The sequence below is a fragment of the Passer montanus genome, unplaced genomic scaffold, assembly GCF_014805655.1.
Source record: "Passer montanus isolate IOZ18808 unplaced genomic scaffold, ASM1480565v1 scaffold185, whole genome shotgun sequence".
NCBI classification, from domain to species: Eukaryota; Metazoa; Chordata; class Aves; order Passeriformes; family Passeridae; genus Passer; species Passer montanus.
Window position 1 is genome coordinate 385,908 of NW_024365937.1, and position 25,719 is coordinate 411,626.

At 43.3% G+C, this 25,719-nt stretch overlaps 1 protein-coding gene and 2 non-coding genes across 3 annotated transcripts; 1 reads left to right on the plus strand and 2 right to left on the minus strand.

Moving 5' to 3' along the window:
- Positions 1-1,455: 1,455 nt before the first annotated feature.
- On the plus strand, positions 1,456-15,343 carry HHIPL2 (HHIP like 2). Its single transcript, XM_039705827.1, is given in 12 exon segments — positions 1,456-1,506; positions 2,776-2,821; positions 2,824-3,365; positions 3,368-3,438; positions 5,025-5,074; positions 5,077-5,179; positions 5,523-5,826; positions 7,930-8,093; positions 8,808-8,913; positions 8,915-8,957; positions 10,302-10,383; positions 15,265-15,343. Coding segments are annotated over 12 exon segments (1,641 nt in total).
- Positions 15,344-17,665: 2,322 nt separating this feature from the next.
- TRNAT-UGU lies at positions 17,666-17,738 on the minus strand. Its single transcript has one exon. It is a non-coding gene; the product is annotated as a tRNA-Thr (tRNA).
- Positions 17,739-20,537: 2,799 nt separating this feature from the next.
- TRNAT-UGU lies at positions 20,538-20,610 on the minus strand. The gene has a single exon. It is a non-coding gene; the product is annotated as a tRNA-Thr (tRNA).
- Positions 20,611-25,719: the final 5,109 nt, after the last annotated feature.

Here is a 25,719-nt window from a genome sequence, read left to right on the forward strand (position 1 = left end):
TGTCAGTTATTAAGAATGCTTTCAGTTTTCAAAATTATATTATAATCTAACAGCACAACTGTGCCTCCTTTTTATAAGGATATGTTATGGATGGATAATGAGATGATTGGCTCTCACAGTCAAGTCTTAAAAAAAAAACCCCATAGCTTCTTTTATAGCTATTTCTTGTCAGTTATTAAGAATGCTTTCAGTTTTCAAAATTATATTATAATCTAACAGCACAACTGTGCCTCCTTTTTATAAGGATATGTTATGGATGGATAATGAGATGATTGGCTCTCACAGTTAAGGGATAACTATTGTGTGACTATTAAGAAAAGCTTTACTGATGTATAGTTATGTTAAAAAGAATGCGTGCAGATGTGTCCCTTGCATGGAGCAGTTGGGAATGGAAAAGCTTGTTACTAAGGGGGTGGGGCATGGCAACACCTGATCTCCAGTCATATTACAAGAAAGCAGACTCCACCGATAAATGGCAAAGAAGAGCTGACTGACAGACTTTGGGAGGGGCCAGGGCTGGCTGATACAACCCCTAGGGGGATAAAAGACTGAGCATCCATCTTGAAGATGAACTGGCCATGTGGTATCCGTGAGAGCAGTTTCCAGCGCTGTGCATTTTTCCTTATATAGTCCTTTTGTTGTATTTTTGCCAAGGTTTAATAAACCTTTATTAAACCTTAATAACCCCTTAATAAACCTGTTAAGTGTCTGCAGAGGTCCAATGGGGATGTCTTCATAGTAAGAAAAACAGGGGAGTTGTGGAATCCTCTGACTCTTCCCCCTCACGGAAACCCCCACGGCCTTGCCTTGGAAGAATATATCATAGAGTTTTCCTTACTTATGCTGCTAGAGGGGACTCAGCCCATGGTGCTCAGCAGCACTACTGCCAATCTACACTAGATTGCCTCCCCCACTGGCCAGTTGACACTGCCCACCCAATTATTCATCCCTCATTCCCCCTAAATCCCCAAAGGTTGCTGCCATTTGCCCACCCCTGTGCCCTCAGGTCACTGGTCACTGACCCCATTCTTAAGTCATGCAGACCAGATGGTTTGGTCTTTCAACTCTGGTCCTTTTGGCATGGTGGATGCAATAAACCTTCACTAGAATATATAATGTAAAGACCCTTCTTGTCTTTCCTCTGCTGAGCTATCTGTGGCATGTATGTGTGCATGGACTTGAAATGGCTGATCTTATGGCCTTACTCTGAGCAGCTTCTGAAGGGGATGTTTCAAAGAAGTTTGCAGCGTTTCTACCACCCGGCCACGCTGCAACAGGGAATGGTGTGGTTCTGCCAGCTGGGACTGGGGCCAGGCTGCAAGGACACACGTGGGGGACTTGGCTCCCCTTTGCAAGGCTGGAGAGTTTCAATTTGGGAAGAGGGACCGGTTCCTTACAGATGTGATGTGGAAACAACAGAAACCAGGTCATTCTGTGCTGCTTTCTGGTAGCCAAATGGCAGCAATGAAAAGTGAGAAACCTCCTACACCATCCAAAAGCTGCAAGGTATCCTTACAAGTGATACCTATTTGATACCTATTCTGGCCAAAAGCCCCTGGGTGTTGCTGTGAGAAAGAGAACAACTTTGGAATCAGGGTCTGTAGTCTTCATATTAGATATACTGGAAAGGCTGCTACTTGCACAAAAAAAACCCAACCAACCAACCAAATAAACAAACAAAACAAACAAACAAAAAAAAAACCCCACCAATGCTTTCTGTTTAAAGAAGCTAACTTGTTTAATGAGGCAGAAAAGTTACTAATGTAGTCGTTACATTCCTGGACTGTGCATGTACTTACCCTCTTCCGTCTCTGTCAAATAAAAGTTCTGAATAGATTGTTTTTGGGCTGCTGGCATGGAAACCAGTAAAATAATATTTCTGTAGAATGTAACCTCTTCTGCTTTAACTTCTGCAACTTTGTGCTGATTAAAATAGAGGTGGAATCTTAATGGAAACATTTTACAGAAGTTCTGGCCCAGAATGTTCACAAGATGAGTTTAAATTTAGGTACAAATTCAAACACAATGCTTGATTTTCAGAATTTATCCTATATTTTACACAGCTAAACGCTTAAAGCTATTTGAAGGAACATAATTTTAGATCTGTAACACATAAAAATGTTGCCTACAGTATTTTTTCCTGATGATCAGAGATAGAGTCAATGATATCTAGGAATTGCATGAGATGGTATTTACTTATTTGAATCAGTTTTAAATCTCACCTACAGTCTTCTTCAGTAATACTATGCTTGTATCAGATTAATTTAGCCTGTATATGTAATCAATGTACATCTTTAGCAGCTACAGCTTCTTCTGGCAGCATTTCACTTGCTTTTTTTAACCTGGCTCCTATTGCCTTCACCTGATACTCCGTCATTTTTCTTCTGTGGGAAAGTGAGTCTTATCCATCTTCTCAATGTCACTTGTGATAGTTCCAGAACTCTGTCAGATTTTTTCCCTGCTCTGATCACCTCCCCCTTGGACTGCTCAGTGCCACCTTACTGAGTGTAAAATCCACAGCCTCCACACTTGTACTTCTGTTGGGAAGGATGTATGTGCAGCTGACTATGCTTTGATAAAGGAAGCTACTACTGATGTCAAAGTCCATTTTGGCCATATTCTGTGACTTTCTACTGCTGCACTTCATAGGTGACTGTTTAAGTTGTCTGCATTGCTAATTTTTCATTTTATTAACCGCTCTGCTCCCCTTGAGGTGTCTTGGCTTCTCCTGGATGAGTGTCCACAGCCACATCTTTAGTTTCCTTTACTTTCTAGGAATATTCTCTGTATGCTGCACGTCTCTATGATGCAGAAAACCCACAGACCCTCTGAGAGGCCTTTCAGGACTTTGTATTGACTACTGCTCCGAGTTTCACCTCCACTGCTTCTCTGCCATCCACCTGCTGACCAGTGACAAGCACATCCAGGAGTGCTGTGAGACAAACAGGAACCACTTCTGCCACCTCCTGCAGTTCCAGGATGAGAATTACTGCTTCCCCCAGGTGCTGCAGAGCTTGGCCCTGAGCCGTAGCCTAGGCTCAGTGCTGGAGAATCGTGGAGGCTGTGTCCAGCTGTGCCTGGCTGAGGTTGCCAGTGGCCTGAGAAACCTAGTGCTGATGGCCCACGCTGCTGACTGGACCCACTACACCTTCATAGCCGAGCAGCTGGGCCTTGTCTGGGTTTCCCTACCCAATGGCAGCCAGCTGGAGTTGCCATTCCTGGATATTCAGAGCATAGTGCTGGCGACCCTGTGGCTGGGGGATAAGAGGGGTTTCCTGGGGATGGCTTTCCACCCCAAGCACAAGGACAATGGGAAGTTTTATATCTGTTACTCATACATGGCTAAGACATGGCTAAGAACTGAGTGGAAAAGATCAGATGCAGTGAATTTAAGGTTTTGGCATCTGATGCCAACAAAGCTGACCCAAGCTCTGAAAGGTAAAGTTCATGTTGAATGCTACTGTATGCCATGATGAGAAATTGTTTTTCTCTGTCCCTGTTCAACCCCCAATATCAACACAGGCTGGGGACTGAGAGCAGCCCTGCCAAGAGAGACTTGAGGGTGCTGGTGGGTGAGAGGCTGGACATAATCCAGCAATGTGAGCTTGCAGATGAGAAAACCTAACATGTCCTGGGCTGCATCCAAAGATTTGTGGCCAGCAGATCAAGGGAAGGGATTCTGCCCCTCTGCTCCACTTTCAGGAGGTCCCACCTGCAGTGCTACATCCAACTCTGGGGTCCCCAGCACAGGTCACAGATCTGTTGGAGAATACAGTGGAGGCCACCAAGATCATCAGAGGGATGAAGCACCTCTCCTATGAGGACAGGCTGAGAGAATTGGGAGTGTTCAGCCTAGGAAAGAGAATGACTTGAGGTGACCTCATGAAAGAGAGAGTAGGAGTAGGGGGGGAAAGGAAAGGAGCCTCTGGAGTCAAAGATCAAATCTTCGTAGAAGTGTGATTGATGCTCATTTATTGCTAATCTAAGGGTACCTTTATATCATAAAGCAGGCTTCACATGACACAGGGATGCATCCAATTGGTTAACAAAGCACTGTGTGTAAAACAAAGAGTATTTCTTAACATATCTTGGTCATGTAGCTTAGCTTGGCATCATTATCAGAACATCTTGCTACTGATATTCTTCTCACATCCTCAGACCATCCTTTTCCCCTTGGGTACAGCTGGGAAACTTTCCCAAGGGCAGTGTTCTCTTCTGCTAGCAGGCACGTACACAGAGTGTCAGCAAGCATGCCTCTAAATTCACAGAATGTCTTTTGTTTGCATACAGGGTTGTGCACATAGGCTACAGTGTCTGCCCAAAACGCTCTCTAACAGTGACCTCATTACACTCTTCCAGTACCTGAAGGGAGCCTACAAGAAAGATGGACAGAGACCATTTACAAGAGCATGTAGTGACAGGACAAGGGGGAAAGATTTAGATTAGATATTATGAAGAGGGTGTGGAGGCACTGGCAAAGGTTGCCCATAGGAGTTGTGGATGCCCCCTCCCTGGAAGTGTTCAAGGCCAGGATAGATGGAGCTCTGAGAAATGTGGTCTAGTGGAATTTGTACACTGCCCATGGCAAGGGGTTGGAACTTGATGATTTTTTAGGTCTTCTCCAATTCAAGCTGGTCTATGATCCTATTATTCTTTCCACTGGCAGAACCTGTACATTCCCAGTCATTCTGGTTCAGGTGTGTGACTGGCCTGCTATGAAACTACCAGAATCAGGTTGGCTCAAGATCACACAGAAAACCAAAATGGATTGAAAAGACTCAAGAATAAGGTTGTCTTCTTTCTCCATCTTGTACTCTTGTCTTCTAAAGAGCAGTAACAGCCTTTAATCTATTATGAAATTAACATCTTCCCTATGAGGTTTGTACTGTAGAAGAGGATGTCTCACTACAGTACTGTACACTTATTTATCAGTCGTGTGTGCACCTGCCCTGTGTACACCTGTATGCACCTGCTCAGATAAAAGCTTAAGCTAGTTCTTATTTTTTTTTTAAATTATTTTTAAGGATTCTCCTGTAGCTTGAAGAACCAGCTGCAAATCACAATGATGGGCAGCTGCTTTTGGTGTGGATGGCTATTTGTATGTGTTCACAGGGGATGGAGGGAAAGCTGGAGACCCTTTTGGAAAACTTGGGAATGCTCAGAACAAATAAGTAGGAGGGCAAATGAAAGCTTTGAGCTTGTTCACTGAGGTACAAGGTTTGGAAAGGCGAAAATGTGGAAGAATAGAGTAAGAGTGCTTCCTGAAAATGCTCATGCATCTGCAAGTCTGTCCAAAGCAGTATTTCAAAAATGAAAATTTGACATGTTTAAAGTCGTTTAGAGAAAAAGTTGTTTAGAGAAAAGAGTTTCCTGGCTTAAGCGGGTTGCAAGACATACCAGCCTCTGGTTTACTTCTTTTAGGCAGATAACTTTTCCTTTGAAAATGGGCAAGGAGAAGAAGGTAATTTTTGTGTTTTCAGATGGCTCTCATGCTGTGGTTTCTTTTTCTGCCTTCTCTTTAGGAGCACTTTGTTGGGGAAAGTGTTGAGGATTGATGTGGATGGAAGAAGCCCTGATGGAAAGCCTTACTGCATCCCTCCTGATAATCCATTAGTGTCTGATCCCAAAGCCTGCCCGGAGGTTTATTCCTATGGGGTTAGGAATATGTGGTGTTGTGCAGTGGACAGAGGGGACCCTATCACAAAAAAGGGAAGAGGGAGAATATTCTGTGGGGATGTCAGGTAGAACAGGTTTGAGGAAACTGACCTCATTGTTAAAGGAGGGATCTATGGCTGGAGAGCAAAGGAGGAGTTTGAATGCTACGACATCTTGTATTTGCAGGGTTCCCAGACAAATGAAGGAATGATGAATCTGACTCCATGTTCTTAGAAGACTTATTCATTATTTTATGATATTATATTATATTAAAGAATACTAAACTAAAACTATACTAAACTATACTTAAGAATACAGAAAGGATACAGACAGAAGGCTAAAAGAATACTAATGAAAAACTCATAACTCTCTCCAGAACCTTGACACAGCTGGCCGTAATTGGCCAATAAGTAAAAACAATTCACATGCAACCAATGAAACAATCACCTGTTGGTAAACAATGTCCAAACCACATTCCAAAGCAGCAAAACACAGGAGAAGCAAATCAGATAATTATTATTTTCATTTTTCTCTGAGGTTTCTCAGCTTCCCAGGAGAGAAATCCTGGTGAAGGGATTTTTCCAGAAAATATGACGGTGACAACACCACAAAGCTTTGCCACAACCCCTCCATGGGTAAGGAAAAACTTTCTTGTAGAAGATTACTATGTGTGTATATTTAGTGGACTATAGCACTGTTTTTCCAGTGAAGCTAAATAATCCAGTATTGTATATTAAATGGAATTTGTCTGCTTTTTAAGATCAGGAATCCCTTCTCCCCAGCCCTGCTGTGTTGCTATGGAATGATACTTGGCGTAAAAACAATTCACATGCAACCAATGAAACAATCACCTGTTGGTAAACAATGTCCAAACCACATTCCAAAGCAGCAAAACACAGGAGAAGCAAATCAGATAATTATTATTTTCATTTTTCTCTGAGGTTTCTCAGCTTCCCAGGAGAGAAATCCTGGTGAAGGGATTTTTCCAGAAAATATGACGGTGACAACACCACAAAGCTTTGCCACAACCCCTCCATGGGTAAGGAAAAACTTTCTTGTAGAAGATTACTATGTGTGTATATTTAGTGGACTATAGCACTGTTTTTCCAGTGAAGCTAAATAATCCAGTATTGTATATTAAATGGAATTTGTCTGCTTTTTAAGATCAGGAATCCCTTCTCCCCAGCCCTGCTGTGTTGCTATGGAATGATACTTGGCTTATCCTGAGACATACCATATCCTGCCACACACTGTACCGGACAAGGTGTTTAAATTCAAAGCCTGTGTCTTTTGTGGACAAATTTCCCAGTAAAGCCAGGAGGACAATGGATTTGATTTAAGTAGAAAGTGATACTGTATTTTCTCCGGAAGCTCTGAGCCATGACTGTGGCTAAGGACAGAGGACAAGACTGATGCTGGGACCCTGAAACAAACCCTGTGGCAGATGTAGTGTCTCCCAGCCAGCAAAGTGCTGCAGGAGAATTCCCAGAAGCCGTGCTCTGTGTCTGACTGTGGGTGTGATGGACAAAACTCACTTGTTGCCTTTGAAAAATAGAAATTGGTGGTCTTTGCAAAACTCTTGGCAAAAGCATGGTAGAAGAACTGAGTATTATTATAAAGTTCCTTGGGTGAAGACACCTGGTCTCAAGGTCATGCAGATGTTCCTGGAACACTTGGATGAGCAGACAAGCATAGAGTATGTATTACTGCCATTAAAGCAGGGAAAAAAGTGAGGACAAGAATAAAATTCGGTGGAATCTGATAATTCAATATAAGAAAGGGCTGAATTCAATTTTAACATTGCCAGAGGCAGAGTCTTTATTTTACAAGTCTCATGACATAAAATAGCAAGAGCACACTCATTTATGCTCTGTGTTGTGTCAGTGAACCCATGAAGATGTTGAGCTCACTTGCAGTTTTGATCTTTTTCCCTTCTCTAAAAATACTGGAATTAGTAAAGATGATCCCTGCTAAAGTGATTGGTACAGTCACATATAAGTAAGACAACACTTGCTGCAGGCTGATGCCTTCTTGCATTGCTTCTTGATGTAGAGAATCTTGGTTTTTTTTCTTATGGAAGCTCATCATGACTAAGCCTTGATAAGCAACTACACAGAGATGTCCGTAAAGCCCCTGGGTCAGTTCTGTCCCAGAGTAAACTGCTGAATTACCAATGCAATTTTGCTAAAGTTAAACTGTATTTGTCCTTCTAGTAATTTTTGTACCTGTCAGTATCATTGAGCAACTACTTTTTGATGTTCTCTGAAAGTAAACATTTTACTTTGTATTTCTGTGTGTTTGACAGATGACATTCTGCCAATATTTGCATATGGTCGCAGTGTGGGCAAGTAAGTTACTGGAGGCTTTGTCTACAGGGGATGTGAATCACCCAACTTGAATGGCCTTTATATTTTTGGTGATTTCTGTGAGCTCCCCAAGTGTGGAGACGCAAGGCTTGTCTCCATTTTCAGAAGGCTGGTTTATTATATTATGATATATATTATATTAAAATACTACATTAAAACTATACTAAAAGAACAGAGAGAAAAGATTGATCAAAAGGCTTGAAAGAACGAGAGTAGAACGAATAACAAAATCTTGTGACTCTCAAGAGTCCGATGCAGCTGCATCTATGTTTGGCTCTTAATTAGAAACATCTACCAATCACAGATGCACCTGTTGCATTCCACAGCAGCAGATAGCTATTGTTTACATTTCTTTCCTGAGACCCTCAGCTCCTCAGGAGGGAAAAATCCTAGCAAAGGATTTTTCATAAAATATCATAGCTACAGATTTCATGAGCGAGTGAGTCTGTTTCCTCTGCAACTCCTATTCTGTACCCACATTTTCCATGTCTAGGCAAGTAAGTATATTGTAGCATCCCGAAACCTTTTGAGCTGGAGTAGATGAGAAACTTGGACATAGAGTAAGTTCTGTTTGACTATTACAACAACATTTTTGCTGGAATCTAAACTTCCTCCATTTCAGAATCCTTAGTATAAGTTTGCTTTTGTTCAGATCTGTTTCTCCAAAATCCAGCCAACAGTCACAGTCTTCACTGACTGCTTTTTTTGTTTCAGTAATGCATGATTTTGACAGGAACTAGTTTTGATGATGGAGACATAAAACACAGGGTTTTATTTTTTGTGTAGTCGACTTATGGCTTTACAAGAAGGTGAGAAGACAAATAAGTGGAAGAAGCAGGATATCTGCATTGGCAGCACAGCAGCTTGTGCTTTCCCTGGAATGATCAATTCCTAGAGCAAATAATTTCATCATCTCGTTTGCTGAGGATGAAGCAGGTAGGTATCATGCTGGCCACACCTTCAATAGAAACCATACAGTCTGTTCTCTACTGTAGGGAAAATGTGGAATATCCTGTGACTCCTGAGGGGTGCCTATAGAGTAGGCAGTGCAGAGAGGTTTGTGACTGGCTCAGCATGGCAGGTGGGTCAGGGAGGTCTCCTGCCCTGTGAAGCTGTTGCAGATCAGGTTGATGGAGAGCTCAGGAAACTGAACCTTATGTGAAACTTTCCTTTTGTTGTTGGTCTTTTGTATGCTTTCACTAATCAAAAGACCATATCAATGCAGTTCACTTTTTCATTATACCATCTCATCCTCACTTCAGTTCTTAGAGCTTTTCTGAACTTCTCCTCCTTCCTTAGTATAAATTCCTCAGTCTTATTCACAACAATCCACAATTCACACTGTGGATCATAGACCAGGACTTTATTTGGGGATCAGGAAAGCCACTCATTTAAAAGTTTAGTGTGAAGTCCTCAGCACATGGGACACTACTAAGGTCACAAGAACCAGATCTCTCACCAAGGTGGAAGTACCAATGAACACTGTTTGCTCTTCTACAGCCTCCTGACAGAGCTATGTAATACAAAAAGAAGCTGCAAGTTTTTGGAAAGTACAATATATTCTGTCAGAGCTGCATGGACATGCAGGCTTTGCTGTGAAATGTGGAGTGAGTGAATGTGAAATGTCTCTTCTTCTGGTGGCCTTTTAGAAACCAACATGATATTATGTAGTTTGAAAGACAACAACAGCTTTGCCTCTTGCAAGATACTCTAATTTCCCTTTTCCCTGGATATTGTTCTAGTGAGTGCTGAAGGGAAGGCACAAGAACCATTTGTCTTCCACAGTTACCAGACAGAAATGAGAAGCTTGTCTCCCACAGATTAGCCAGTGTAGCTCTTGCTGATTTTTTCCCTTTTTGGTATGATTATGAAATGGAAAATATATTTCTTGTGTAGTCTTCCACTCTATTTGTAGTTTCTGGCTGCTTCTTTGGTACAAGCAAGTTTTAAGAAATATGTATTTATACAGAGGAAAGCAACCTTTTGAGAGCCACAGAGGTGAGGTAATGAAGGTACTGCTTGAAAGAGTGCTGCTGATTCTGTGTGGAACCCTGTTGCAGTCAGGAGGTCATTTGGTGTTTCTGGGAGCCCACTGGCACAGGGCAGGGTGAGAACAAAGCCATTTCTTGGACATAAGGCATGGCTGAGGGGGTAACAGGAAGAGTTTCCTTTTCTGACTACTTGAATTACTGAAAAGCCAGGAAAGAGGGAAATGGAGAACTGGGATCCAGCTTGGGCACTTGAATCTAAGACCAGTTTTCTTTTTTCACTTCCATTTAGGTGAACTGTATTTTATGTCTATTTATTATCTCAGTGCCTATACACCATGTGGTTTGCTCTACAGGCTCATTGATCCTGGAAGGTTTGTAATTAAAGATGAATTTCCATGCCAAATTCTTCTGTAATCACCACTCTCCAGCTATCACAGTAAAAGAATGCCAAGTACTACTGATACAGTATCACTGACATCTGCATCCAGTCCTTGGGTTTTGTTTACACACTGCACCTCTGGTGCAACTTTAATCAGTTTGAGTGAATTTGTTCCTCACTCATCATATCTGTGCACAGAGAAATAAGAAATAGAGTTCAAATTCCTTGAAGATCTGGGAGAGTTAAGGATTAAAAGAAAGTTTCCTTGGTTGCATATCTGAATTACAGCAAAGCAATGTCTTAAAAAGGACAGTCCATGCCCTTTAGGGTCATTATCTTAAATATCTATGATGCACATTAATATAAATAATAAATGGTTATAAATAAAAAATGCAGATTAGCCAATTTTAATAAAAATATGAAAAATAAAATTTATTTCGCGACCGTAAAAACAGTCTCGGCAGCCACCACCAAAACGGACAGCGTACCACACCCGGGAAGTGATGCGGGTGAACGTGAGGAAAAGACCAACTGGTGCCTGACCTCCCCGTCCACACCAACTGCTTCAAGGTAGCAGTTCTTATATAGTTTATTTTGCCCGCGGCAGGAAGTCTTTGTTTCCTTCTGAGTTCTTCATATTCAAGTTGGTTTCTTTCTCTGGACAAAGCCTCCTCCGGGAGTAGAATGATCCATTTCCCTGGTTCCCGGAATCTGGCATTCAAATTCAAGGTGTTGATGGTCCTGGTCTCCTCAGATAGGCATCTTGTCTGGGCCATCAGCACCTGGCGTCTTTGGGCATAGGTGCTGTTGAACTCTTATCCTGGGTGCAGCTGGAGTCCCCTTTCGGATGCAAATGCCGTGATGACCATCTGCCAGGTTTCGTGGTTTTGTGGTTATCTTGCCTAGATTTCCCAACCTGAAGGAAAAAGGGATTCTTCCCCCCCCCTCCACAGTTTATTTCATACACATATATATTTTATACAACGTTTATTTCCACGAATTACTAACTATATTCCTAACATAAATAAATAGCACTCCACAGTTTTCTTCATGAAGATGAGAGAAACCTGGTGGTTCATGCAGTGCTCAAATAATAACTGGAGCCTGAACCTGAGTTTTCCCAAGCAAAATGTTTTTCCCCATCAAGCAGTTATCCCTGCTAAAGTCAGTTTTTGCAACAATAAGCACACTTAGGTATTTTTTTTTGCCTCCCTAGCTTTCCCATTTTGCTAAAAAACATTAAATGAGTTTCAAATCACTGTAAAGTAGATAGAGTACAAATGTGTTTGTGTTTTTGCAGAGATCTTGGACTTCACAAACTGAAGAAAACAAGCAATGTTTTCTTGAGAAGTTAGATCCAAAGCTAGGTAGTTAACTCAAACTATGTACCAAGGTGATGGGAACAGAACTTGAATCTTTTACTGCTCGAGGAGATTTCTACCTTGTTAGAGATATAGTTAGTAATTCATGCAGGTAGTTATATAAAAGGAATATGTATAAAAGCATCTCTAATTTATTGTAAGCAGACAGAAAACAAAGTGGCACCTTTTCTTGCTGGTAATTTGGAACTAAATGGACATACAACCATAATAAAACAGACTTGTAGCTTTTAGAAGGGAGAAGACTATGATTTTTTACAATATATTTAAAACAAACCTACTGTACCTAAGGGAAAGGAGAGGGAGGAATTTTTATCCTCAGGATGGCAAAACCACGGCAGATGGACAAAGAGGCACCGCAACACTTACATGCGAAGGAAACCCCGGCTGCACAGGAGATGGGCATTCACTAAAGCATGTGCCCAGTGACGCCCAAGAGATGATGGCCCGGACAAGATACCTATCTGAGATAACCAGAGCCATCAACACCTACCATCTGAATGCCAGATTCCGGGGAATCGGGGAAGTGCATTAATCAATTCCTGGACGAAGGCTTTGTGCAACCCAGACCGAAGAAAGAAACCAACTTGAATATGAAGAACTCAGAAAGAAACAAAGGGACTCTGCTGCGGGCAAATTAAGGAGTATAAGAACCACTGCCTCGGAGCAGCCGGGGTGGATGAGGGGGATTTGGTGCGATAGAGGCCATTTTTCACGGTCCCCTGCTTACCTCCCGGGAGTGTTATGCTGTCCGTTTGATTGTTGGATGTTGGGACTGTATTACGGTCTCAAAATAAATTCTTTTTTATATTTTTGTTATAATTTGGCATATTTTCATTTTTACTTATAACATGCCTTTAACAGCTTATCATCTGCCAGAAAATGCATTAACTGTGAGGGACCAAAATGTAACATTTTCAACTAAAATATATATGTATATGTGTGTGTGTGTGTGTGTGTGTGATCTTGCATAAACATCAAGAGCTTGAGCAGAATGTATTTATCAAAACAAATATATCTTTGTTGTCTGTTTGGCGCTCCTTAATGTGCCATGAAGACCCTGTGGTTTTGAAGCTTTGTGTCCGTCACTGCTGGAACAGGACCAGGTATATTACTGCATGGGTGACGCCTGATGAAGGGGAGAGAAAATGATGCATCTGACTCCATCATCAGAAGGCTAAAGAATTACTTTATTATTCTATACTATATACATTGCATCTAAAGTGAATCTGCCTTGCACTCACCCTTGCTCCCAACTTCACAGAACTGCACTCATCTCTATTCTCTCTCGTGACTGTCTGCAGACAGTCCTGACACAGACACACTCTTGGCCCTGATAGACCAAGAGAACAAAACATCATCACTTTGGGTAAACAATCTCAACATTGCATTCTACTTTAGCACAGCAAGCAAGACAAGAATTATGTTTTTCCTTCTTCTCTGCTTGTCTCACAGCTTCTCTCTGTTCAGAGGGCATGTGAATACCACACAGGCACTTACTGCCCTGGCTCTTAAAATGTCTTCCTGCACTTTCCGGTTCCCCTTCTTTGCCTTAGCGCGCCTGGGGCTGTCAGCTCTGCCCTGGTCTGTTTACACTTTGCAAGCGTGCCCAGGCTGTGCAGAGCTACTCGGAGCCTGAACAGGCTCTGGAGCATAGTCCTGACACATCCAGCTCTTGGAGTGACTCTGGTCTCCTTATGAACCTTTCTCCTTTGATTTTACTGCTGTTTATAGGACTTTTCCTGGGGATATCTGGGTTCTCTTATGGGCTCAGTCCCAGGCAGTGAATCCAGCATTCCCTGCCTCCTACCCACATGGCAGGAAGTGTGCTGGTACGAACAGCAAGCCACACAAACTGCTTCCAAAACATTGCCAGGGCCACTGTCATGTGGCCGATGGCAACTCAGATTTCCCGAGGAACCTGCCAGGAAAGCTGATGGCAGCAGTGCCGTTCGTCCCAAGTTTGGCTTGCATCTGGAGCAGTACTCTTGGAGACAGCAGGGTGGCACCAAATTCCTTCTGTGCTGAGCAGAGAGAAAACGAGTTAGAATGTAATTTTAAAATCAGAGAGGAGAGAGATGAAGGGAAAAAAACTCCACAACCCACCAGAAATCCCCACAAGTAATACCTGCAACGCTGCTTTAGTAACGTTTTTCAAAAAATTGAAATGGTGTAGAGGAAGTGCTTGGTTCTTGCCACTGTCTGAAGGTGAATGCTAATCACAAGAAAATATTATGCCTTATGTTATGAATAGAAAATCGTATTTTTTTAAGTTTCAGAGTTAAAAAAACCAAGCCAGACCGAGTCAGACTCCTTTGGCTTCGCTCTTCAAATACCTGTTAATGGCAGGTGATTAACTGATTGTTTCCCTGATGCTGGCCGCATGCCAAGAAGATACCAACAATTGTACTCCAAAACAGACCTAGACACCAGCGAGAGTGAAATGCTACTAAAAGTCCAATTTGTTACTAAATCTTGGCCTGATATACGGAGAAAACTGGAAAAGATAGAGGATTGGCAAGAAAAAGATATTAATGAGTTATTGAGGGAAGGTTTTTACAAGAAAAAAACCCCTAAAATCACGAGCCAACAAGTGACTTAAGTGACGTCTAAGAATGGGAGCATAGTCCAGTACCTGCTTGGACCTTTTTATTTTCTCACCCTAACCTGAAAAGAAACTGATTAAAGAGACCCCCCGGGTTTCTAAACAAACAAAACAAGGACTCAACGACTCTCCCGTGAGGACAGAGTCCCCAGTTCTGTCTGCAGACCAGCGGACAAAACTGCATCGTCCTCCTCCTTCGTGCCACGCCTGGGAGCAATGGCGGCGAGGGCGCAACCTGTCGATTTCTCCCCACCTGAGCTGATTCTTCTTAATAAAGGCATTAAAAAGGAGAAAGATCTCCTGCCCATTTATTTCACCTTAGATCATGCTTTGTTTTGCTTGGTGCTGTCAAGCATGCCAAATTGGAAGAACCTGCTCTTATTTGTCCTACAGCAGTTCCCTTGGTGGGTAACAGAGAATACAGGTGTGTTGTGGTTCTTTGTACCTCTCTTCCTGTCACTTAATGTGCAACATCTTTACCTCAGGGAAAATGTGTTTGATTGGTTTTTGTTTTGGTGCTTTTGTACTGTGGGAAGTTGTCAGGGGACAGAGGAGAGGAACACAGACACATTTCTTTGCAGTTGTGGCTCCCTCCCTCTGTGCCTGTTCCTCTTCTTTGTCACCCCTCTTGCTGCAGCACTGTTGTATCCAAAGAAAATCCCAGTGAAGGTCACATTCACCAGCTGCTGTTGGGACAGGGATTTTATGGCTTTCCAGCTCTGTGTCAGCCTCTTGAATTCCACCTGTGCTGTACTCCAGGTGCCTAAAGTGCTTTCATGCCTCTTCCACCAGAGGCAAATGAGAACGGGGAATTGGTGTGTGTCTACGGAATAAATAAACTTCCCTAACAATCTCTCAGATGCCTGCATCTGCCTTTCTGTTTCCCAAGGAGAGCTCCACCAGGGAAGTGTAAATACAAGCCTGTTCCACTGAAAACAAAAAACAAGGGAATACTATTTCTTGCATGAGCAAGTAAGTTGTTGAGCTTTGATTTCAGTGAGAAGCAAAACATAAACTTACAGGCATGTGATTGAAACTTCAGGAGTGTTAACAACTACAGTACTGAGCAGGAGCAATCCTGAAATTTGGTTATCTCATTTAATGTGATAATCAGACACAACTTCTGCTGTCTGCCTGATGCTGTGCCTTTGCTTAACCCCAGTCCCTGATTTTTTTTTTCCCCCCTAAGTTTTCAATCTTCCTTTTTCCAAGCAGCCTTCTGTCTTGAAGTCCCATGCAGCTGGGGCAGGAGTTACATCTTGAGTAGAAACCAGTGTTTGTCAAGATGATATTATTTTTTCTGGTATTTCCAGATATTAGTGTATTATGAACAATTCATATTGTTAAGTCTACTGGAGAAGTGTGCAAGGTTTTATCACATTCTGTCTGGAAGTAATTTTCCTTAAATACACATTCATAATTTCTAAAATCAGTAATTTTATTTCCAGGAAAAACAAGGGTCTTTTGATAGAAGAAGAGAGGTTTATAGTATGCATTTCTTCTTTCATAATTTCAGCTGTTTTTCTTGACTATAGGTCTAATAAGTCATATCTCTGAATTAGCCTTTTGCCTTAAAGCAGGAAGGCTGAACCATGTTAATTACTTTCCTCAGAGACTGTCCTTGAGCTTCTAAACAAATCTTCAACAACCATGCCTCCAAAAAAATCTTCTACCTTCACAGCAGCCACCCCAAGAGTTTCTTCTAAGAAAGCAAAAAAGATCCCATCCACCAAAATAAAAGCATCAACAGCGAAACAAACTCCATCTGGTAAAGAGGGACAGAGAGTCAAAGCTGAGGCTAAACCTCACAAGGGAAAGAAGACTAGACACAACTCCAGAACTGCACCAGCACCACCATTGCCAAAAAAGAAGAGTTCCCACCTAGCCAGAATCAAGGAGGTTCTTCCAAAGAAGGCAGCACTAGCTAAGGGAAAAGTGGAGAAGGAAAACAGCTTTTGAAGCTAAATGATGTCCCTGAAAAAGCGAGTAGCCTACAAAATGGTGAACAAAAGTGCTGAATAGTGACCAAATAAAAGAGATTTTGGCTGACTTGTTAGGGGTGCTCCCAGGTGTGCCCCTATTAATGGCAGTGTTAGCAGTCTCTACATATGTTCTATTAAACATATTGAACTTTAACAGCTTCCAAATCCTGCTGTGATGTCCTTTTCTAAGTGGTTATGATAGCCTGTGGTGGGCATTCTCGTAAGATTTGGCTGTGTACGACTGTCTAATAAATCTGACTCTAAATTTCAGAACTTTAATCTTCTACTGAAGAATATGGAATAGACATGTCAATTACCCCACCTTTATTTTTTTTTCTTTGTTTTTGTCCTTTAGCTGAAATGCAGGAAAAAGTGTGTTTCAGGAGTAGTTGTCTTTCAGACAATGAAATTAGATTTTATTTTTTGAAGGTGCTCAGAGGACTGGAGCACTTCTCCTATGAGAGAATCGGGGTTGTTCAGCCTGGAAAAGAGAAGGCTCCAGGGGAATGTTATAGCAGCCTTGTAGTCCCTGAAGGAGGCCCACAAGAGAGCTGGAGATGGACTTTTTACAAGGGCAGGTAGTGACAGGACAAGGGGGAAAGGCTTCAAACTGACAGAGGGGACGTTTAGATTAAATATTAGGAAGAAAATATTCACTAGGAGGGCAGTGAGGCACTGGCAAAGGTTGCCCAGAGAAGCTGGGGATGTCCCATCCTTGAAAGTGTTCAAAGCCAGGTTGGATGATGCTCTGAGCAACCTGGTCTAGTGGAAGGTGTCCCTGCTCATGGCACGGGCTTGGAATGTGATGATCTTTCAAGTCCCTTCCAGCCTAAGTTATTCTATGAATATTTTTTCAAGGTACGGCTCACCTGCAGAATTCATAGGGTCCAGTAAGGGCTGGAAATGTCCAGCACCTCTGAAACACCAACACAAAGCACTGGATGCCAAGCAAACCCCCCAAGACCCCGCGTTAGAGCCGAGACATGGGCTGGAGCCATCCTGCGACTCCAGATCCCACGCGGTGGAAGCGGCGCCGTAACAATCTCGCTGTTCAGATCCAGGGAAATGATGGATTGGGGAAGCGGAGCCGGGATCGCCCTTGCACTCCTGGCCACGGAAACAGCCGAGCCCATGTCGTCAGTTTGTAGCTCCGACACTTCATTCGTCTCCCACCGCTGCCCTCTGCAGGCGCCGTGCCGGGATGCAAAAGGCAACCCCCGCGGCCCGCTCTTTCCGGAATCCCCCAGCTCGGTCAGGGGAGAGACAATATTTAAAAAGAAATAAAAAACTAAGCACGAAAACTCACAGAGGCCCCAGCGAGGATCGAACTCGCGACCCCTGGTTTACAAGACCAGTGCTCTAACCACTGAGCTATGGAGCCTTGCATGGGTTTTTTTTACTGCCGATAGCTCCTGTCCCTGTGCGGGGCAGCCTCCCTGGCGGTGCCGTGGGGTCCCTGACCTCAGCTGGGGCTGGGCCCGGGGCAGCCCCTTGGAGCCCTCTGTGGGCGCCGTACCTGCAGCACCCCAGGCCTGAGCTGGGCCTCTGGACGTCCTCCGGGAAAAAGCTGCCCTTGGCGGGGGAGGGAATCTAGCTTCCGGGCCACCTCCGCAGCGTTACCCGAAGATGACGGGGAGCCCTTCCCGTGTTGATGAAAGGGCGATCGCATCTGCCGCGGATTGAGGGTGGACGTGCCTTGGAGAGGGGAGTTTCGGTGGCACAGGGGAGAATTGCTCCGAGGAGTGACTCCCGCTTCTCCCGGGCATCTCCCACACTGAGAGGGAGGGAGCAGCCGCTGCCTGAGTCAAGGTTTTGGGAGGTAAGACTGCACACCTGGTTTTGTGCGGAGTGGGGAGACAGTCACTTTAAGCAGATGATAGCTCCGTGTTGTAATTCTCCTCCGTGTTGTAATTCCTTTTGTGAAATCACTGTTGCACAAAAAGTGGTTTAACTCTTGAAAATATAAACCACACGTCTCGTTTGACTGGGGTAAGAACCCAACAGCAAGACAGGAAGTGTGAAGCCTTAATTTTTTTTGATTTTTACTATCGAAGTTTGAAGCCATTTGACGATTTTTCTCTTTTTCTTTGCATAAAAGAACCAGTCTGTCACATACTCCATGTGACGGCTTAGGTGAAGGTGAGAAGGTGAGCTGTGCCGAGGAAGTGGAGAGACTGTGGAATTATAAATCCAGCAGCTCTGCTGTACACCAGTCACGTTCTACAAAAGCAGACATGATTTGCTGGGTGCAAGCATCAAGCTGTGTATGACCAAAAGTACAGCTCCTTGAAATGAGAATAGACAGAAAAAGCTTTATTACGCAGCTAAAGACCTTTCATCCGTCCCACACTCCACAAATCATGAACTAGGTCAATTTCCTCTTCTTTTTTTTTTTTTTTTTTTTTTTTTTTTTTTTTTTTTTCTTTGTTTTTATTTTACTTTTTCTTTTTTAACTTTTGCCTTAAAGCAGGAAGGCTGAACCATGTTAATTACTTTCCTCAGAGACTGTCCTTGAGCTTCTAAACAAATCTTCAACAACCATGCCTCCAAAAAAATCTTCTACCTTCACAGCAGCCACCCCAAGAGTTTCTTCTAAGAAAGCAAAAAAGATCCCATCCACCAAAATAAAAGCATCAACAGCGAAACAAACTCCATCTGGTAAAGAGGGACAGAGAGTCAAAGCTGAGGCTAAACCTCACAAGGGAAAGAAGACTAGACACAACTCCAGAACTGCACCAGCACCACCATTGCCAAAAAAGAAGAGTTCCCACCTAGCCAGAATCAAGGAGGTTCTTCCAAAGAAGGCAGCACTAGCTAAGGGAAAAGTGGAGAAGGAAAACAGCTTTTGAAGCTAAATGATGTCCCTGAAAAAGCGAGTAGCCTACAAAATGGTGAACAAAAGTGCTGAATAGTGACCAAATAAAAGAGATTTTGGCTGACTTGTTAGGGGTGCTCCCAGGTGTGCCCCTATTAATGGCAGTGTTAGCAGTCTCTACATATGTTCTATTAAACATATTGAACTTTAACAGCTTCCAAATCCTGCTGTGATGTCCTTTTCTAAGTGGTTATGATAGCCTGTGGTGGGCATTCTCGTAAGATTTGGCTGTGTACGACTGTCTAATAAATCTGACTCTAAATTTCAGAACTTTAATCTTCTACTGAAGAATATGGAATAGACATGTCAATTACCCCACCTTTATTTTTTTTTCTTTGTTTTTGTCCTTTAGCTGAAATGCAGGAAAAAGTGTGTTTCAGGAGTAGTTGTCTTTCAGACAATGAAATTAGATTTTATTTTTTGAAGGTGCTCAGAGGACTGGAGCACTTCTCCTATGAGAGAATCGGGGTTGTTCAGCCTGGAAAAGAGAAGGCTCCAGGGGAATGTTATAGCAGCCTTGTAGTCCCTGAAGGAGGCCCACAAGAGAGCTGGAGATGGACTTTTTACAAGGGCAGGTAGTGACAGGACAAGGGGGAAAGGCTTCAAACTGACAGAGGGGACGTTTAGATTAAATATTAGGAAGAAAATATTCACTAGGAGGGCAGTGAGGCACTGGCAAAGGTTGCCCAGAGAAGCTGGGGATGTCCCATCCTTGAAAGTGTTCAAAGCCAGGTTGGATGATGCTCTGAGCAACCTGGTCTAGTGGAAGGTGTCCCTGCTCATGGCACGGGCTTGGAATGTGATGATCTTTCAAGTCCCTTCCAGCCTAAGTTATTCTATGAATATTTTTTCAAGGTACGGCTCACCTGCAGAATTCATAGGGTCCAGTAAGGGCTGGAAATGTCCAGCACCTCTGAAACACCAACACAAAGCACTGGATGCCAAGCAAACCCCCCAAGACCCCGCGTTAGAGCCGAGACATGGGCTGGAGCCATCCTGCGACTCCAGATCCCACGCGGTGGAAGCGGCGCCGTAACAATCTCGCTGTTCAGATCCAGGGAAATGATGGATTGGGGAAGCGGAGCCGGGATCGCCCTTGCACTCCTGGCCACGGAAACAGCCGAGCCCATGTCGTCAGTTTGTAGCTCCGACACTTCATTCGTCTCCCACCGCTGCCCTCTGCAGGCGCCGTGCCGGGATGCAAAAGGCAACCCCCGCGGCCCGCTCTTTCCGGAATCCCCCAGCTCGGTCAGGGGAGAGACAATATTTAAAAAGAAATAAAAAACTAAGCACGAAAACTCACAGAGGCCCCAGCGAGGATCGAACTCGCGACCCCTGGTTTACAAGACCAGTGCTCTAACCACTGAGCTATGGAGCCTTGCATGGGTTTTTTTTACTGCCGATAGCTCCTGTCCCTGTGCGGGGCAGCCTCCCTGGCGGTGCCGTGGGGTCCCTGACCTCAGCTGGGGCTGGGCCCGGGGCAGCCCCTTGGAGCCCTCTGTGGGCGCCGTACCTGCAGCACCCCAGGCCTGAGCTGGGCCTCTGGACGTCCTCCGGGAAAAAGCTGCCCTTGGCGGGGGAGGGAATCTAGCTTCCGGGCCACCTCCGCAGCGTTACCCGAAGATGACGGGGAGCCCTTCCCGTGTTGATGAAAGGGCGATCGCATCTGCCGCGGATTGAGGGTGGACGTGCCTTGGAGAGGGGAGTTTCGGTGGCACAGGGGAGAATTGCTCCGAGGAGTGACTCCCGCTTCTCCCGGGCATCTCCCACACTGAGAGGGAGGGAGCAGCCGCTGCCTGAGTCAAGGTTTTGGGAGGTAAGACTGCACACCTGGTTTTGTGCGGAGTGGGGAGACAGTCACTTTAAGCAGATGATAGCTCCGTGTTGTAATTCTCCTCCGTGTTGTAATTCCTTTTGTGAAATCACTGTTGCACAAAAAGTGGTTTAACTCTTGAAAATATAAACCACACGTCTCGTTTGACTGGGGTAAGAACCCAACAGCAAGACAGGAAGTGTGAAGCCTTAATTTTTTTTGATTTTTACTATCGAAGTTTGAAGCCATTTGACGATTTTTCTCTTTTTCTTTGCATAAAAGAACCAGTCTGTCACATACTCCATGTGACGGCTTAGGTGAAGGTGAGAAGGTGAGCTGTGCCGAGGAAGTGGAGAGACTGTGGAATTATAAATCCAGCAGCTCTGCTGTACACCAGTCACGTTCTACAAAAGCAGACATGATTTGCTGGGTGCAAGCATCAAGCTGTGTATGACCAAAAGTACAGCTCCTTGAAATGAGAATAGACAGAAAAAGCTTTATTACGCAGCTAAAGACCTTTCATCCGTCCCACACTCCACAAATCATGAACTAGGTCAATTTCCTCTTCTTTTTTTTTTTTTTTCTTTTTTTTTTTTTTTCTTTTTTTTTTTTTTTCTTTTTTTTTTTTTTTCTTTTTTTTTTTTTTTTTTTTTTTTCCCTTGAGTTATATTTCACCTTCTCTTTAGAAATGGATATGACCTCTGTGGACAAACTATATCAGTTCTGGTGAACTCTGTGTTGTTGTTTATGTAAGGCACTAAAATTACTTTGAAATATCTGCTTTTGACCTCTAATGTGGCAGCTGATAAATTAATGAAGTTTCACATTTCTTTGGATGCTTTTTCCCCCCCTTTCCTTTGAAGATAGTGACTCCTCAGAGGGAATATAGCTCTTCCAAAGAGGGCTAAAATGTCTGTAGTGAGTGTTCTGCTAATGCCTCAGGGAACTGGAGTATAAACATAGATTGTTTTATAACCTTCAAGTAGGCAAAAGCAGAACTGTCTTACACTTCTCATGCTATAACACAAGCCTACCTTCATCAGCCTAACACAGCTGAGCAGCAGGGTAAGATGTATTCTGAGAGGAGAACAGTGTTGAAATAAGTTTTCAGTGATAACATGGCTACCTGCCACTACTGAGCTTTTAAACTTGGGTGCAGATCTGTAACTGTTGTGATTGCCCTTCTTCCAGATGCCTTTTTCTACCTGCTGAGAGCTCCCTACAAGGTAGGCTGCACTTCAAGGGCTGTGTCAGAGAGTGTTTCTTAGTCAGCCTGGGTAGGATTCAGGAGGTGTGGTGGTGGTACTATGCTATCAGTAAGCTCCTTGGCTTCTCTTTGTAATGAAAATGAGGAAATTAGACACTTCTGGGATGTAATTCATCTCACCTGAAGGTAAACCTCTACAAAAGTCACCTGAGTCCTGGTCTAGAGCTGCCTGTTCCTCATTGGCTGTGAAGAGAGTCAATGCAGCCTTCACAGGAACTTCCCCAGCCTCCTCATTATAAATGGTAATTTAGTGGAAATACCACAGCAGGTTATTTCTTCCAATTTGTAAAATCTTTTTTTTAGCTCATGTTTTTTTAGCTCATGTTTTTTCATGTTTGAAACATCCAATGTTTCAAAGTGGATAATTTCTGTGGAATATAAAGAGCAATTATTTTTCTAAGGATTGATTGGGTCAAAACTGCAGAACTACATCTAAAGAAGACTCTATGATTCTTTCTGCAGCTAGACCCACACCTATGTGAGAATTAAGCATTTAAGCAATAAAATGCATCTAGTCTGTTGTTCATGACTGTTGAAAGCCACTAGGTGGAACCTAAGGACTGCATCAAAAGATTAGGGAAATAATTTTAACAGACTTCAAATGCTGAAAAGCGTGAATTTTTACCCTGCAAGTTTTTAAGAAAGATCTGTAGGATGACTAATCTTTAAAGGTGTGCCAGACATCTAAAGATGGACATTTATATATGCTCTCTAAAGTTTCTTCTCTAGGCCCAGACCGAGCACCAAGCTAGAAAATAGAGTGGTTAGTGTAAGAATAGATCTTGCTCAGTGTGGAGCAAGGCTGTTCTTAAAAATGGATTTATTTATTCCTGATTAGCTCCCTGACTGTCCCTAACAGCCCCACTGGACAAGTCAGTGTTTCACCTTGTGTATAGCTGGTGTCAGCCCACAGGTGTCACCTGTGCTGCTGTGAGTTTTTGCCCGTCTCGTTAAGCACGGTGAGCTAATCCCAAGCATATTCCATGATCTTACTGCCATATCTTACATTCAGGGGAAACTAAAGGAATGACTCTTCAGACAGCTGGTCCAAAGAAATTCATGCAAATCCTTGGAAATTTTCTTGCACTGCTGTATTTCCTTTTCCTAACTCCTTTGCCTGGATTGCCACACAGCTCCCTGCTGTGTTTAGTTTCACTGGTGTTTCACAGGGTTTGGTTCTTTGCTGCACAAAGCAGCTTTGGGCTGCAATAGTATAAAATAAATAGCAGCCAGTGTTTCCTCTGCAGACCTGGTGTGCCTCCCAACAGGTTGTCAAGGCTTGCCCACCTTTGTCCTCCACACATCTGACTCTGTGTCCTGAGGGAAGGTTGGTGCACCTGGGATTATGTCAGCAGAGGTACAGATCAGCAAAACTGGCATGCTTGCCTTTCCTTGTTAACCTCTGGGAGAAAGGAATTGCAGCACAGCTTCAGTCTTCATGTAAAATGGGACATTCTGTGGGTTTTAATTGTTCAACAGGTTCAGCATTGTTGGTTTTCTTTCTTAAAGAAACTGTAGTAATCTAAAGGTGTCTGAGTTTAATGCAATTCATTTTAGTTGGCAAATGCTGGTGGATTACTTTGTCTTGTGCAAATACAAGGGTTTTTTTAATAAAATATTATCAGAATCAGGGAAACAGCTCCTGATGATTTTGGGTGGCTTTTGGAGTCAGTCCATGGGTTATTTTAGGCATGTAATAATCTCAACATTTGGTTGAAGCCTGCCTTGTTTTCTGAATGTGAACCTTTCCAAGTCCTGTTTGACTGAGATGTGCCTCAGGAAGTGTCATGTGGTTTTGCAGTTTTGACCCAATCAAGCCTTAGAAAAATCATTGCTTTTCACATTATACAGGAATGATCCACTTGTATTTGAAACATTGGATACAAATAATGAGTTAGAATGAGATTTTAAAAACAGAAGCAATAACTTGGTGTGGTATTTCCACTAACAATTACGATGTATGACAGAGGCTGGGGAAGTTACTGTGGAGGCTCTATCCAGGTTTTAGATTGTGCATTGCTTGCACCTCTACTTCAAAGTAGCATGAGAGATCCTGGTGTGCACCCTTCCTTTTCCCTGAAACTCTGCTTTCCATGGGAAAGAAGTTCAAACATGCAACAGATATGGTGCCCTTTCAAAAGTAGTTTGGCAGGCTCAATACTCTTTTTTTGGACAAACATCCACTACCACATAAGAAAAAAAATCTTCCCTTTTAACTACATTTTTGTGTGGCTTTGAAGAGAGAAAGGGATTGATGTTTCTGTGGAAATTCTGTGGAAGTTTGTTTTGTTCCTCAAAAAGGTGACAGAGCACACAAGGGAAATGTAAAGACAGTCAGAATCCCCTTATCTCTATTTGCTCGTAGCCCTGGTCATGTAATGGGTGTCCATTCATGGCGTTCCTGTTGTTGTGTCTGTTGCTGGTATTTGAGCATCAGTAGTTTTCTGTGGAGAGGCATCACTCTCAGGTCTTATGCCAGGGTAGTAATTTTGTCTCTGTGTCATTGTACTCTCCAGTGAACAAGTGTCTGTGTGTTATTCTCCTGTGCAGTCAGTTCAGAATATCCTGCCCCATTTCCAAGTGCCTGGGAAGAGCCATGCCCTGAGCTCAGGTGTTCAGAGAACTGCCCTCACCACCCTGAGATGGGCAGCTGGAGAAATTACTGGAAACCAGGTTTTTAATCCCCCTGGTAGGGTTGGACACCAAAAGGGAATGGGAATTTATAGCTTCCCTTCTCTGTTTTTAGGGATAAGCTGGATGGACTTGCAGGCCCTGTCTCCATACAGGCCTGTCAATGGTTCTGTGGACAAAATTTGTTGCTCAGTAGCTCTGCCCTTCTCTCCCAGGAGAACACATTCATCTTCCTGCTTACTGGGCTGGACCAACACATGCCACAGAACAAACTGAATAGAAAAAATGTGATTCTGCTCCCAACCTTATTCTAGTAATTGGTAGAAGCCCCTGCTCCCAGGGTTGCTATTGTGAAGCTTTTCTGAGCACAGTTTAGAAAGATTTTGGAGGCCAGCTTTTGAGTTATCAGCTCTTCTTTGATACTATTTCCAGTAGCTTCCCATTGAGCATGGAAAATTTCTCCAAGAGTTTTAGGCAGTATTACTCTTTCAGAGTATGCTTTGACTGACAAAGTATTGTTAGGTTTTCAAAGCAGTAACTGAGTGTTTCCAAGTCCCTTCTTTGCTTCTGAAGGACCAAATTGTCTGCATATCCTTGAACATCCTTTCTTCTAAGTAACGGACTCGCAGTTCAGCTTTGTGATTGGATTTGTGACTCTTTTGCCATTTTTCCTGGTTTTGATTGGTTTGGAAATCCTGAGGATACAGCCTTCCTGAGGGTAGTGTCTGTTTTCTTTGGCTTTCCCAAATTTAACACATGACGCAGTGCTGAATGAG